The sequence below is a fragment of the Protopterus annectens genome, chromosome 4.part1 (assembly GCF_019279795.1).
Source record: "Protopterus annectens isolate FY-2018-M chromosome 4.part1, PAN1.0, whole genome shotgun sequence".
In the NCBI taxonomy this organism is placed as follows: domain Eukaryota; kingdom Metazoa; phylum Chordata; order Ceratodontiformes; family Protopteridae; genus Protopterus; species Protopterus annectens.
Window position 1 is genome coordinate 366144477 of NC_056734.1, and position 16236 is coordinate 366160712.

Below are 16236 nucleotides of genomic sequence, written 5' to 3' on the forward strand. Positions count from 1 at the left end.
GCACTTCCTCAGAATAAAGGTGTCTGAAGGGAATCAGGGCTCTATCACCCACAGGGTCAGTTGAAGAGTTTCCAGGTGTGGGTGGATGAGGGAGTCCTTGTTCTGTGTCAGTAAGTCCACTCTATGAAGTAACATGTGAGGTGTAGAAGGGGGGAACCAGTGCGGTCTTGGCCAATAGGGAATCCAACAAGATTTTTGGTCTGTCCTATTGAATTTTCAGCAGGACTTTCGGGATGAGTGGTAGGGGAGGATATGCATAAAGAAACTTCCCCTTCCAAGAGATGGACAGGGCATACATTTTCCATGCCTGAGGATAAGGTTCTCTGGCACAACATTTTGGAAGTTGCTTTATTGGGGAGGCAAACAAGTTTGTTTGTGGAATACCCCACTAGTGGATGATGTCCACGAACCTATCCCTGTGAAGCATCCATTCATGGGCCTGTGTTCAGGATTTGCTCAGTGTGTCTGCCACAGAATTATGATGGAAGGGATGTAGACCACCTGAAGAGATTTCCAGAAGGTGAGCTAATTCCCAAGCTTGTAAGGCTAGCCTGCAACGGAGGTAGGATCGTGCCCCCTCCCCGCTTGTTTAGACACCACAGAACTGTCGTATTGTCTGTGTAGATACACAACCTTCAGGACCTCAGGAGAGGTTGGAAGGACTAAGGCTAGGATCAGTGCATTCATCTCCTTTACACTTTTGTGGTCTTTGCTCTGAGAAGGGGTCCGCAGGATCATAGGACGTTACTAGGCTTATGGCCCTAGGGTCCTTACAAATATAGTAAAATTTTACCCTTATTACCATGATCAGCATATATTGCCTCTGTCCAAGAGGGACACAGGTGAAAACTCCCAGAGTGAATTTACGGCTAGCCATCCATTGTCCAGACTGTGTTTGAAGATGACCAATGAGGTGCTCTGATATAAAGTGCATGTCTATTCCAAAGGTGTGGTAACCTCTGGGAGACAAATCTGTCCCTCAATCACGTTCTTTTGATGTCAAATACCAGGTTCAGGTCTTTAGAGCAAGTAGCCAGGGTGCCATTTGACTTACAGATGTGTAGCATTTCCAATAAAGTGAGGTCAAAAATCGCCTCTGAGCAATCTCTAAGAAACAGAAGAAAGTGACAGTAATTTCAGCAGATCCACATAGGATAGCTGCAGAAGACCTTGCATTTTCTTTGTGAAGAACCTTGTGGTCTCTCCACTGATCTTGAACAGTGTGTGTGAGCCCAGAGCTGCTCCGCAACCTGTATCCGAAGCATCTATGTACTGGTCCCGTGCTGGGGTCCATGGGAAGTCCTGGGTTTATGGACAATTGTTGTATCCACCACCGGAGCTCCTCCTTGAGGCAGATAAAAGTGGAAATTGAAAATCTAGTGGGTGAGCATGCTAAGACCACACTGATTTCAGGAACCATTGAAATTTCCTCATGAGGAGCCTTGCCAGGGATGGCAGAGACCATCAGTCTTAGGATTTGTAGAAACTGTCCTGAAGACAAGAGTTTGGGGGGAGAAACTCTGAGAAAACTAGGGTGATCTCCTGGGCCTTCGGGGGGGGGGGGGCACACCATAATTTTGTCAGTTTGGAATCTGTACCCCAGAAAGACCATCTTTGGATGGGGGAGAGTAGATTTCTTGAAGTTGACTGTGAATCCCAGGTGATGCAAAATGGCCAAGGCTAAGTGGAGGTTGTTTCTCAGAACCTCCAGAAAGTTGGCTTGGAGCAGAAGGTCGCCTAGAAAAGGGAAAATATGAATGCCTTTGAGTTTGCAGAAGATGACCACTGGTGCTAGACATTTTGTGAAGACTCTTGGGGCAGTGGAGAGTTCGAAAAGCAAGGCATTTAATTGAAAATGCTAGGAGCCCAAAGAAAAGCGTAGAAATTTCCTGTATTTTGGATGAATGAGGATATGGAGATAAGCATCACTGATGTCTATGGATGCTAGGAGGGCCCGAGGGAGAATAAGAGGGAAGAGGGTCTCTAGAGTTAGCATTTTGAAAGAAGGCACTTTCAAATAGTTGTTTTTATAGGAGAGGTCTAGGATAGGTCTCCATAGGCCTTCCTTCCTGGGAACCAGGAACATGCGTGAGTAGAAGCCTATTCCTTTTCTGGGTAGGGAGTACAGGTTGGATCATGCCCTTTTCTAGCAGGTTTTGCAATAATGGGGGGATGAGTGGTTTTGGTTCTTTTGGGGTTGAGGGATACCTCTAAAGGAGGTACTGTGTGCCACACCATCTGTTTTTTTATAATGCTGAGGACCCAAGTGTCTTGACTGATGGACTCCCAGCTGGGAAGGGAGAGAGGGAGGTGAGCAAGGACTTTGAGGAGTCAGGAAGGACAGTCTGTTCTATTAGGAAATGGACTGCTTAGCCAACTGGGAAGCAGAGGAAGAAAATGAAAACTGATGTGTTTTCTTGGTCCGTTTGGAGGATTTGGATTGGGGTGTCTAGGACTGCCTGTGTACAAAGACCTGTTTCCCAGGGTAGTTCCTGTGAAATTTAGGTACTGGAGAGCTAGATACATTTAAGGTCTTTTAGCTCCTTGCTCTCTTCCTGCAGGGGCTTGAACAGTTCTGCAGATGCTTTTCCAAATAAAGGGTGTTGTGAAGTGGAGCATCCATAAGTTTTGCCTTGATGTCCTCACAGGAAGGGGGTTGAAGCCTCAACCAAGTGAAACTTCTTAATGCAGAGGAAGAAGCTGCAGCTCTGGAAGTGGCCTCAACTGGACTGTAGCTGCACCTGATGGAATGTCTGGCTTTATTCTCAAGAGTCTGGCATGTTGGACACTATCAGTTGTAACATAAGTTCCATGGCGTACTTAACCATATGGGTCTGGTAATTCAGGGGTCTGTAAGCTAAAGTAGCTGAAGTATACATTTTCTTACCCAGCTTCACCACAACTGCCTACTCTCCTTGTCTAAGGGGAGGAAAGAAGTAGAAGGAAGTGATCTAGAAGCCTTATCAGAGGCTACTGAAATCCTAGAGCAGTCTGCCACTGGGGCTTGAAGAGGAAAATGAAATCCTAAGGCACTTTGTAATACCCGTTGACTTTTTAGGGGCCAAAGGCTGAGAGTCAGGGTGTGAAGACATGGAGGCAAAAGCATCCAAAAAAACTAACTTCAGTGAATGGCTGTTCATCGAACATAAATCAGCGAGTGGCCATTTACAGAATACAATGGGGAAAAGGGCAAAGTAACTCACTGCCCTATGATGTGAACATTCAATGAACTTTCACTGATTTATGTTCGATGAACAGCCGTTCACTGAAAGTTAGTTTTCAAAACTAAAATAGACCCTCAGCATTTACTTTTCCTGATAAAGGCTTTGAACCAGTTTGTGGAGGACTGCAAACTGGGAGTCATTAACAAGTCCCCCTTGGCCCTCAGATGCGCAAAAACTTTGCAAGAACTGATGCTCGTAAATATCTGGTATACTAACAATGGGCTCAAATAAAAGTGCAATACTGTAGACCCCCCCACACACACAAACCACTACACAGCACAGACAACACCCAGTTTTAAAATGAAAATTATGTTAAAACCTTAGAACTTGGGTTGATAATCCCCTTTCCTTTGATCATGTAACTAAATCAGTCTAGAAGTCGTCCTAATTAACTTAGCTAATTACAAAGGGAGTATAATCCAGATCTAGAGAGGTTACTGTCTTCTTACATTTAGCACTAATTAGGCTAATTATAAAATGCTCCCCTTGGGCTGTACCTCACTAGATGTATGAAACTAGAAAGACCCCAGAGGTTGCCAGATACGATCACAGGCCCCAAAACCCCATGCTAACAGAAAAGGCTAGAAGTACTGATCTTTTAAGTATCTTAACGATGCCTGAAGGGTGAACTGTGTCTTGCTTTCCTTACCATTAGGGACAAAGTGTTCTTGTACCTTCTCAAATCAAACATTCCCACTAAGACCTGAACCAGGTATTGAAGTAGTTGCTGTTTACAGACACCACTGCTTTATTACAATAATGGGGCAGACATGTAATATACAATGAAATGCAGATGACATGTAATATACAATAAAATGCAAAAGGGATATGAAACCAAATCTTGCAAACCTTGTGCAAGAAAAGCCAAATCATTATTGCAACACATCTCATATCATCTTATCTAGGTCTTCCACTTTTGTAGAAAAAACAAAGTCAGTCTGCATTAAGGACAGGACTTCGGAAAAAAAAATGATTACACTCTGATCAGAAGAAAAAAAGTGTAACCTGATCCTGGTTTTCAGTGTTCTACTTCAGCAGCAATGAACATTATAAAATGACAGAATGTGCCCAGTTTATACAACTAGATTAAAGTTACACCTCACATTGAAACATACCACATTCTAATAACAGCAACAGGGTGCACACATATGACTAAGAAGACTGTACATTTGATAAAAGATTTATTAACAGTCAAGCAAAGTTAAAGCCAGTACTTACTGCCTGCCTCTTTCCACAAGTGTCTGACAGAGGTATTTTCTTGCATTCCTGTGGGTTGCACAATTTTCTAATGCCATCTCAAAGTCATCTATGGCTTTATTTAAGCTTCCTTTTGTTGCAAAACTAGAATATTCAATAGAAATTAAAAAAGAAAATTATGTTTAAAAACAAAAAGTAAAAAAGGTTACTGATGGATAATTGGAACAAACAAGCAGACAAAGCAGGTAAATCCTTTAATGCAATAAGAATAAAAAAAGCACACTTATCTGGCGTTACAATATTGAGGATCCAAGTACGGCAGTATGAGACACATTAACAGAAGATTTTCAAGAACGGGTGAACGTAGTAGTAAAACATTACATTTGAGTTTACTCAGTAGTACAGCTGTACTGGTCTAGCCATTTTCCAAAAGGAGTCTCACTTACTTGCAAATGCCAGAGATGCCAACACAAGTACTGATGATAGGTGGCAAAAGGACATATGTACACACAAATATATATGGATATATATTGTGTTGGCATATACCCACTTTGCTTCTTCAAAAACTAACCTCTGCAGGGACTACATGGTTCTGGTAAATAAATCCGAAATGCATCTATATTGCAAGTAATCAGAAAATTACGATCTGCAAAAAGCTGCTCTAAACTCACTTGTGGAAGCATATGCAACACCACCTACGAAAACAATTTTCATCAATCCCCAGACTATACAGAAAAGGACAGATGCTAGTTGAAAATCCATGGCAGGCAAGTCCAATTCTCAAAACAGTGAAGCTATTAAGAGTGATGAGGAAAACTACACTAATTCCTAAACAGCAGCATCTCTCATTATTTCTTATTCGTTCAGGTACATTCAAGAGTTAGTATTAACAGGGAACAGAGATGTGTGTGTATGGGAGGCAGTTTGCCTTGCATGTCAAAGGATGCAAAAATGCTTTAAAGGATATAATAGCAAGGTTTGAAATGCATCCTTTTTTTTTTTTTTTTTTAAAGGTTGTAATTCGGACACCGTAGCGGTATGAGAGAGACAGGATGGAGAAAATACAAGGAAAATCAAGTACGTTTCTTTAGTTTTGAATAACCTACCTGGATGTCCTAGTATTTTCTCCTTTCAGTCTCTATTGTACCTCCAGACTGTCTGGATTTCAAATTTGAATTTTTTTTTTGCAGTCAAGAACAATTAATAGGTTATAGCATATATTGACAGAAAAAAGGCCAGGTGACCAGACTTTCTTCTATTGGTATATGCTCAATTTACAACGGGCACACTGGTTGGCTGACCAATTAGCGTGCTCGTTTTTGAATGCTAATGGCCAGTCATTACATAATTAAGCAATAACCCACGCCTGGGTGTGGGTAATGCTGGATTTACCAACGGTTGGTGTGGTTTGGTCACATGGGCGAAGCCCGAGTGATCAGACAACCGTGGGTAAATCCAGCACTACCCACACGTAGGCGTGGGTTATTGCTATTATACAATGACATTAAGAAAAAAAATACTTACTTTTCTTAAATAATGACATTGTATAATGCCTCCTTGCTGTCCTTCCGCAGTTCGTAAAGATCCTCTTCCTATTTCTGATGTACTGGGCATGCGTATGGGACTTGCATCCCCACGCATACCCAGTACATCAGGGCTTCAAAAAGTAAGCAACGGAGAAAAGAAGATCTCTGTTTTGTTCGTTTTCCTTTTTTAAATAAAAAAAATACTTTGGGGCAATTTAGGGGTAGGAGAGCTGCAATCCCAACTCTTCAGGTACGAGAAAGACAGCTTGAAGAAATACAAGGGGAATCCGGCATGTTAACACATACCTGACTCCCCTTGTATTTTCTTCAAGTTGTCTTTCTCATGTCTGCAGAGTTGGGAGTACAGCTTTAATTTTTTTTTTTTTTAATAAAAAAAAATTAAAACTTGGACAATATACCAACGGAAAAAAAGTCTGGGCGACCGGACCTTTTCCTTTGGTATATTGTCGGATTTACAAAGTACAGTTGTGTACTACCATAAATGTAGATGTTCGAGTATATTCACTGTTGCAGTTATTACAACTGGGTTATCCTGCTGGCAGGCTACCCGCAGTCAGCCCGAGTTCCAAAGTCTAGGTCCTGCAGGGTTGCTGTCACCTCCTCCCTGACGTCAGTGCGCCAGGGGTATAAAAGATGCAGCAGACGCCATTTTCTTCAGTTTTTCTTGCCCCAGATGTCAGGTGCCCCTAAAATGGTAGGCTAAATTATGCCAATAAGCATGCATGCACAAAAAAACAACTTTTCCTTCATCTACAAGCAAATACACCACATAGGTTGTATAGAATAGAGAAGTACAGATAAGGCCCAGCAAAGGAAAAGGGGGATGGTGGGAGGGCAACCTGGACTGCAACAGTGAATACACCAACATCTACATTTATGGTAGGTACACAACTGTACTATGTCCATCGTGTTTCACTGTTGCAGTCATTACAATTGGGTTGAATCCCAAAGCTAAGGTTGGGATGCTGGTGCTAAATAGGCTTAGGAGAGGCTATCAGGCCCTGCAGAACTGCAGTGGCAAAGCCTGCCCTGGATTTAGAGTAGAGAGGAAAGTGATAGTGCTTTGTAAAAGTATGCATTGAACTCCAAGTTGCAGCCTCTAAGATGTCTTTGGTTGGTACTCCTCTGAGGAAGGCTGCTGAAGTGGCTGCTGCTCTGGTTGAATGTGGCCTAATGCCCTTAGGCACTGATTTGACATGCTGTGAATAGCAGAAACAAATGCAGTGGCCTATCCACTTTGAAAAAGTCTGCTTTGAGATGGGCTTTCCTTGTGATCCTGCAGCATATGCCACTAGAAGTTGTTCAGTCTTTCTGAAAGCTTTGGTTCTGTCCAAGTAGAAGCGTAGCTGCCTGTCAATGTCCAAACAATGCAGAAGTCTCACCCTTATTCTGTGAGTTTGGATAAAAGGTAGGCAAATGAATTGTTTGGTTAAGGGACACACTGGACACTTCCTTAGGCATAAATGTAGGGTTTGTCCTCAGAGAAACCCTGTCAGGATGGAAAATGATAAAAGGTTCCACAGCCAAGAGTGCCTGTAACTCAGACTCGTCTAGCGGAGGTTACAGCTAGGAGCAGAGCTGTTTTCCAGGATAAGAATTTTATATCAGCTGCAGAGGCGGGCTCAAACGGATGCAGTGTGAGTTTTTCCAAGATATAGTTGAGGTCCCATGTAGGTACTGGTGCTCTCCTTGGAGGTCTTATGTTTTTGGCCCTTCTGAGGTACTGCCTTAGTAATGGATGAGAAAAAATAGGTGGTTCTGTATTGTAATGAGCTGAAAAGGCAGAGGCATGAATTTTAATTGATGAAAAGGAAAGGCCTTTATCCAGCATCTCAGTTAAGTATTGCAAAATCTGAGGAATATTTGGAACAATCGTGTCAATACCTTGTGCCTGGTTCCAAGCACAAAACCTCTTCCATTTTTCTGCATAAGATTTTCTGGTGCTAGGCCTACATAATAACACGCATCACTGCTTTAGAGAGATGTGTGTCTTGAATTGCTACATTACCCGCCATGCTGCCAGGTTTAAGGTCCTGAGTTGGCTGTGCAGTATCTGACAGTCTTGTTGGATCAATAAGTGAGGAATTTGAGGTAATGTCCAAGCTGGGCATTGAGACAAGCTCTTTAGGATTGGGTACCAGTGCTGGTGGGGCCAGTCTGGGGCAATCAGAATCATTTTTGGCTTCTCTTGTCTGACCTTGAGGAGTACCTTGAGGAGGAGAGGCAGAGGAGGAAAGGCATATACTGTTAGGTTTTTCCAGCTGAAAGATAGAGCATCCACTTTCCATGCTTGCTTGTGATAAAGTCCTTGTGCAGAATCTATGTAGTTGGCAGTTGTGAGGGGAGGCAGATAGGTCTATGTCCAGGCATCCCCAGTTCCTTGTTATCATGCTGAAGACTTGTGGATCCAATTTCCACTCATGGGGATCCATTAGGTTTCTGCTTAGTTCATCTGCCAGAGTATTTGTCCTTCCTGGCATGAATTGTGCTTGCAGATGTACTTGGTAAGTCAATGCTGTGTCCCACAAGTTCATGGCTAGTCTGCAGAGGGGATAGGAATGTGTGCCTCCCTGCTTATGTACCACATGACTGTAGTATTGTCCGTCTTCATCAGTAGTTGTCCTGGATGAAGTAGATCCTTGAAGGCTGTCAGGGCAATCTGAACAGCTAGCATCTCTTTTTGATTGATATGTCAATGCATTTGACTTGCAGACCATGTGTCCTGAATACATCTTCCTGCCATATGGGCCCCCCAAGCATAATCTGATGCTTCTGGTGTCAATGTCTGCCTGGCTGTGGGTAAGGTGACTGGCTGTCCCGTGTTGTGGTGACAGGCTTTTGCCCACCATCGAAACTCCTGTTGCAGGCAGGGAATGAGGGTAATTATTGTTTCCAGGCTGTGGCAATGTTGAGTCCAAACACTTTTTAGACACCACTGAAGTTTCCTCAAATGCAGTCTTGCATATGGAATTAGCAAAATGCAGGATGCCATGAAGCCCAAAAGCCTGCAGAATTTTTCTTGCAGATAACTGTGTCTTTGTTGCCAACATTTTGAAGTAGTCAGTTGTCCGTGTTTGTCTGGCGTGAGATCAGCCATCTGGGCAGATGTATTTAAGCTTGCACCCAGGAATATTATCTCTTGAGAGGGTACGAGTTTTATTTCTTTTCATTTACTGTGTACCCTAGACCTGTTAGTAAATCTTTTTACAAATGCCAGATGCTGTAGTAGAATGTCCTTGTTCTCTGCTTGAATAAGGCAGTCGTCCAAGTAATGATATATTTGTATTCCTCTTTGTCTGCAAAATGCAATTACTGGTGCCAGGCATTTTGTGAAGACCCTGGGCGCAGTAGATAAGCCAAAGGGCAGTGCAGAGAATTGGTAGTGCATTGAGCCAGCTATAAATCTGAGGTATCTTCTGCATGATTGTCTGACTGGGACAAGCAGGTATGCCTTTTTTAGGTCTAAGGTCACAAGCCAAGCCTTCTTGCCCAGCATGGGAAGAAGCTGCTGCAGAGTTAACATTTTGAATTTTGGAATATCCAGGAATGTGTTTAGGATAGACAGGTCCAGTATTGGTCTCCAGGCTTTGTCCTTTCTGGGCACCAAGAATAGCCTCGAGTAAAATCCTAGTCCCTGCTCTTGCTGTGGTACTTGCGGAATGACTCATGTCCATGTGCCTCTGCCCATTGATTGCATGGCAGGTCTGGCATACCATTTGGCCTTGGCAGGGTGTGAAAGTGGAACCTGTAGCCTTGTGATACGATATTTAAGACCCATTTGTCCTGGGTGATCATGTACCAATTTTGTGAAAAAAGTGCTAGTTTTCCCCACAAAGGAGCTGCTAGAAGATAAGTGCTTGGTGCTGACAGGGGAAGTCATTGAGACTGCTTCCTGTATGGCTGTGATTTTTCCTCTCTGCTTTTGGAGGTAGAAGCGCCCATTGTTTAGTCTGTATGAGCCTTAGGGCTGTGATCTGCCTCTGGGGCATCTGTATCTGCCTCTTTGTGGCCTGTCTGAAACCGGAAAGGACCAATTCTTTGTAGGCCAGTTCCTGCTAAATCTGGGAGGCTGTACCTGCAAGAACTCCTTGACTGTTTGCATAGATTTAGCTTTGTCCTTCATATCCTTCAACACCTCTTCTGCTTTAACACCAAACAAGGTATCATGCTGTAATGGAGCATCTAATAGTTTTGCTTTAAAATGATCGGGCAGATTCTGTTCTTTTAACCAAGCATGCCTCCTAATGACAGAACCTGTAACAGCGGCCCTGAAGGAGGCCTCTAAAGAATCAAAACCACATTGCAAAGTATGCTTTCCCATTAGAAATGCAATTAACTTTTTCTGACATCGGTCTGGAGCAAGAAAAAAGTTTCCCCAACGGGGTACTTAGCTTTAATGAAAACTTCGGATCTGAAATTCGAATTTGAAAATCTCAGGAGTCAGACGACTGGCACTTGTGAACTACTTTTGCTTCGGGCACTGGGCGGCAAGAAAGACTGAAGAAAATGGCATCAGCTGTATCTTTTATACCCCTGGCGCACTGACGTCAGGGAGGAGGCGACAGCAACCGACGCCGGACCTAGACTTTGGAACTCGGGCCGACTGCAGGTAGCCTGCCAGCAGGATAATCAAATTGTAATGACTGCAACAGTGAAACACGATGAACATCAGGCATGCTGGCCAATCAGCGTGCATGTTTTGAATTATTAATGGGGGGGTCATTGTATAATGGACATTATACAATGGTAGCTCGTTAGTATGCAAAACCGTGCACTCTGATTGGTCAACCCAACTTGCATGACCATTGTAAAATCTAGCATATGCCAACAGAAAAAAGTCTGCCCACTGAAGTCCAACTAGACTTTTTCTATTAATATACGAGATGGAACTCAATACCCGATAGCATAAATCCTGTTACTCTAGCAGCTTTCTAAGTTAAGAGTAACATTTATAATAAGGATATTTCTCCCCCTTATTTAAGGCTTTGCAGTTTTCTTGAGTTAACAGGTTTGAGAGGTATGTAGGGAGGCCAGAGAAAATACAAGGAATATCAGGTACGTTATGCAAAACTAAATATCTAGTTTTCCTTGCATTTTTGCTCTCTCTTGTACCTCTAAAAAAGGCATAGGAGATCTTTCTCCATTGCAGGTTTTCCAAAGGACTGATGTACTCTGTACGCGTGGGAACACAAGTCTTATATGCATGTGCAGTACATCAACACAGCGGCAGACTGTGGAAAGGGCCTCGCCCTTGTGATTAAACCACACCAACCATGGGTAAATCTGCAATACACCACACCCACTCATCAGTTATTGCTGAAGTAGACCATGCTGTTGTCTCTGTATCCTGAGTGGAACTATTCCTAAAACATAACAAAGATGTATTTTTAGCCTTTGCAGAAAGCATTTGCAGTGTTTGTTTTTTTTTTATCACAGCAAAAGGTTAAACAATGATGAGCCACTTTGACACGTTTTGTATCAAGCAGGCTTTCCTCACATTTTTTGAAGGAAACTAATCCACATATGCCGAAGTTCTCACTAGAAGCATACCTTAACACCAGAGACCTCCCAAATACAAACACAAGCACACTATACATACTTCCTCTACAGAACACAATACATATTAATAGCTCATGCACCAGTGTCCCACCTGTCAAGCCCTTAAGGCAAAACACAAAACCAAACATATTAGTCATAGGTGATTCCATCATAAGACACAGATTTCCCTCTCACCAGGCTGGATAAAGAAAAGGTCATGGTCAGCTGTCTGTCAGGTGCTAGCATCCACCATACCAAACATGCACTCAAGTCTCTCAATAGCAGGTACTGTTGACTCCATCATAGTCCATGTTGGTGTGAATGACTTGAGACAAACCTCTCCGGACTACATGAAGAGAGACATGACTGACCTCTTGGATTGTGTGTCTCAGGCAGGTATGTCCCTAGCCTTAAGCAGCATTTTACCTTCACCTAGGATGATGCCTCACTACAAACAGAAAATGACTGACTTCAATAATTGGCTTAGTTTCTGATGTCATTCTAAGGGGATACAGTATCTGTCATCCTAGGAAGACATCGACAGACCCCGATGCTTTGCCAGAAATGGTCATCTGACACCCCTGGGATATCGGCTACTGGCTAAGGCTCTTGCCACCTCAATGTAAAAACTCCATCTAAGAACAACCTCAAGGTTATACTGCTAAACACTAGGAGACTTAACATGAAACTGCACAGACTGGAAGCAGTCCTCACCTTGGAAGACGCAGCCATTTGTGTAGTCACAGAGACCTGGTTCAAGGCTGTGGAGAGTACTCCAGCCATACCAAGTTACACCTCCTTCCATGCGTTCACACCACAAACTGAAGACGTGAAAACTAAAGGAGGTGGTGTATCAATATTCATTAAAGATAAATATACCTCCAGATTGGTTAAACAGTATGATTCCCCGGAGATACCTCAGGTGCAATTAACTGTTGCTAAGACACCTATTCAAGTCATTGCCAGATACAGGACCCCCTATATGAATCAAGTCATCCACTCTGCCTATTTGGATCTACTTGAGTCTATCAAGATACATCTGTACACCATGGATGTTCCTCATCTCACATTGCTGCAGTCCTTACATATGGGTAGTCCGCTGTCCTCGGTCGGCCCGAATACCAAAGTATTAGGCTGACGTCGGTCAAGGCGCTTAAAACTGACATCAGGACGTCAGGGTACAAAAGCGCATGACCGACGTCATTTCCTCAGTCTTTTTTGCCGCATGGTCCGATGCAGAAGCAGCGTTGCAAGTGCCGTTCGGCGTTCTGAAATTTTTCGAGTTCGGAGTTTCAAACCGAATCCAAGTTGGCTAAGTACCCCGTTGGGGAATATTTCGTTTTTTTCTTGCCTCAGTGTATTACCGGATGTCAGAAAAAGTGAATAATTGTATTTCTTGTGGGAAACAGATACCGCATAGGGATTATCATTCTTTGTGCATTCCTTGTTTGGGGCCTGAGCACGACGTAGTCGGGTGTCGCTTTTGTGCTAGGTTTAATAAGCGCACTATTAAGCGAAGGTTAGATTGTGCTAGGCTGGTCTTCGGTAAGCGGTGCAATTATAATATGCCGTCGGATACTCCGACGCCCGCTTCCACGAAGAAGCGCAAAGACAAAGCGGTTAAACCCAGGCAAGATGAGTCGTCCGTTCCGGACGCCGGTTCTTTAGAGGCTTCAGTGGAACCTGTGGTTCCGATGGAGGCTTCTCTGGAGTCTCAGGGGGAGACTTTGATTTTGCAGGATGTGGCCTCTCAAGAGGCAGGTCAGGCTGAATGGGGCTTCTCAGGTTTCTGTACTCCCCTCCCTTCCCTGGGTGGTTAGACCCTCTCCTTCTGTTTCCAAGGCTTCTTCCAGAGGCAGGCCAGGTTTGGCTTCTGTTGGTGTCAGTCCTAGTTCTGCAGGGTCTGTGCCTAAGAAGCACATGCTTAAAATGGCAGAAGATTTGATTACTCTGATTAGAGGTTCTTTGCCCCCTCCGGATAAGAGGCCTAGGGTGGAGCCAGAGTTGGAAAGTTTTGAACAGGCTTCGGATGTTTCAGAGTCTTCGGCCGAAGACTTGCAGGAGTACACTCCTTATTCTGAATCTGATGCAGAAGATTCCACTCCTTCTGCTTCTCCTCCAGAGGATTTTTCTTTTTCAGAGACTCTTCATTCTATGAGGGAACATTTTAAGTGGGAAGGTCAGGACTTCTCTGATTCACGGAAAAGGCTTAGGGAATTTTTGTTTTACCTCAACATAGGCCCTTAGCTATACCCCCTGTTCTGGATGTTGTGCAAGATGTATTTTCAGAGGCTTCACTTAATCCTGATTCTCTGCCTCCTGCGCCTGTTAAACCGGATAGGTATTACAGGGTGCCTGAGGCTCATAAATATCTCTATAAGAGTCCTAGGGCGGACCCAGAAACTATTAGTCAGGGACCTAAGGGTGTCAGGGCCTCTGTTGTAAAGAATCCGGTTCCTCTAGATAAAGAGGCCAGAGCTTTGGATAGATGGGGAAAGAAGGTCTATACATCTTCTACCTTAGCAATGAGGGCTTTGAATTGCCAGTTTCATATGTTGAAATATCAAAATTTTCTTCTTTCACAATTGAAATCTAAGGTGGATGCTCTGGCAGAAGGCATTGAGTGTAAAGAATTACAAGATTTGGTGCATGTTTCTGAACAGGTGGGTAAGCATTCTTTACAGTGTGGTTTTGATGCTTTGCAGGCCTCTTCTAGGGTGGCTGCTACTGGTTCAGTTCTTCGCAGGCACGCCTGGCTTAAGGATCAGAATTTATCTGACCATGTTAAGACAAGGATTTTGGATGCTCCTTTGCAGTCTGAAGTGTTGTTTGGCCCACCTGTGGAGTCAGTCTTGAAGAAAATGGAAGACAAGGCTAAGTCCATGCAGACTGTTAAAGATTTTTTGCAAGTTCAGCCTCTGAAGTTTAGTAGAAATTAGCCTGCTAAGGGGTGGACGTATCCTTCTTCTGATTCTCAGTCTAGGGGTAGATCTAGACGTGGTAGGGGCAGAGCTCAGAGTTCCTCCAGACCTAGAACATGGAGTTCACCTGCACAATCTTCGAGTGAGGGCAGGGGCCAGTCCTTTCGTAAACAGGCCCAATGACCTACTTTTTCAGCTGCCAGATCCTTCTTGCCTGGCAGCACCTTTGGGAGGACGGTTGGCACTCTTCAAGGAAAATTGGATTTTTATTACCCAGGACAAATGGGTATTGGATATCATACACCAAGGTTACAAGTTTTATTTCCATACCTTGCCTCCTTTCAAAGGCATGCCAGACATTCCTCCTCAGCAAAGACTAGAGGCTCACAAACAGATTTCTTTACTACTTCAGATAGGAGCTATACAACCGGTCCCTCTACCAGAAGTGGGCCTAGGATTTTATTCTCGCCTGTTTCTAGTACCAAAGAAAGGGAACACGTGGAGACCAATTTTGGATTTATCTATCCTCAACACATATCTGGACATTCCCAAGTTCAAAATGTTGACGTTACAACAGCTTTTACCTCTGCTGGGCAAAGATCACTGGATGGTGACTCTGGATCTCAAGGAGGCTTACCTTCATATTCCTATCAGGCCCAGTTGCAAGAAGTATCTGCGTTTTCGGGCTGGGACTTTTCATTATCAGTTCTCTGCATTGCCCTTTGGCTTATCTACTGCGCCCAGAGTGTTCACGAAGGTTCTGGCTCCAGTGGTAGCTTTCTTCAGGCTAAGAGGAATACAAATCTATCCTTATTTGGACGATTGCCTGATTCTGGCTCAAGGAAAGGACGAACTTCTTCATCATTTACAGTATGTGATGGCAGTGTTAAGATGCCTAGGGTATTCTGTGAACGAAATAAAGTCCAGTCTAGTACCCTCTCAGGACATGTGCTTTCTGGGTGTGAGACTGAATACAGCATCCCAGATGGCCTTTTGACCCCGGACAAACAAAAGAATCTTTCTCTTTATTTCCATCAATTGTCTCGTCAGTCCAGGCTGACTGCAAGGACAGTCCTTCAAGCCTTGAGGTTCATGGCATCTTGTATTCTGGTACTTCCCAATGCCAAACTGCATATGAGGAAGCTACAATGGTATCTCAAAATGTATGGACACAACACTGCCAAGATATGGACACTGTCATTCAGATAATACCTTGCATTCAAAAGGAATTTTTGTGGTGGGCTCAGGAATGTCACCTAAACAAGGGACTCTCTGTGACCTGACCAGAGGCGAGTCAGATTCTAACGACAGATGCCTCAGACAAAGCTTGGGGAGCTCATCTAAATGGAAAATGGGTACAAGACACGTGGCCTGCCAGACTTCAACATTTACATATCAACTTGAAGGAGATGTTAGCAGTCCAATTTGCATTGATAGCTTTCAAGGATTTACTTCTTCCAGGGCAGGTGTTGATTCAAACAGACAACACAACTGTCATGTGGCACATCAACAAGCAAGGGGGGACACATTCTTACCCTCTATGCAGACAAGCAATGATTTTGTGGGAGACTGCTCTCAGTTTGCAGCTAAATCTTCAGGCAAGGTTTCTGCCAGGAGCACAGAACTCCTTAGCAGATGTGTTGAGCAGACAAATCATGGATCCCCACGAGTGGAAATTGGATCCTCATGTATTTCAGAAATTGACAGTGTTATGGGGGACTCCAGACATAGATCTGTTCGCTTCCCCACTAAATTACCAGTTGCCAAAGTTTTGCACAAAAAGGTTTCATCCCACAGCTTGGAAAGTGG

General features: G+C 43.7%; 1 protein-coding gene across 1 annotated transcript in view; it reads right to left on the minus strand.

Moving 5' to 3' along the window:
• Positions 1 to 16236, minus strand: part of TTC14 (tetratricopeptide repeat domain 14) — a 1552254-nt gene that overhangs the window by 326492 nt on the left and 1209526 nt on the right. The window contains exon 9 of the mRNA XM_044070762.1: positions 4443 to 4565. Within this exon, the coding sequence (XP_043926697.1) occupies positions 4443 to 4565 (123 nt within the window). The remainder of the gene's footprint in view (positions 1 to 4442; positions 4566 to 16236) is intronic.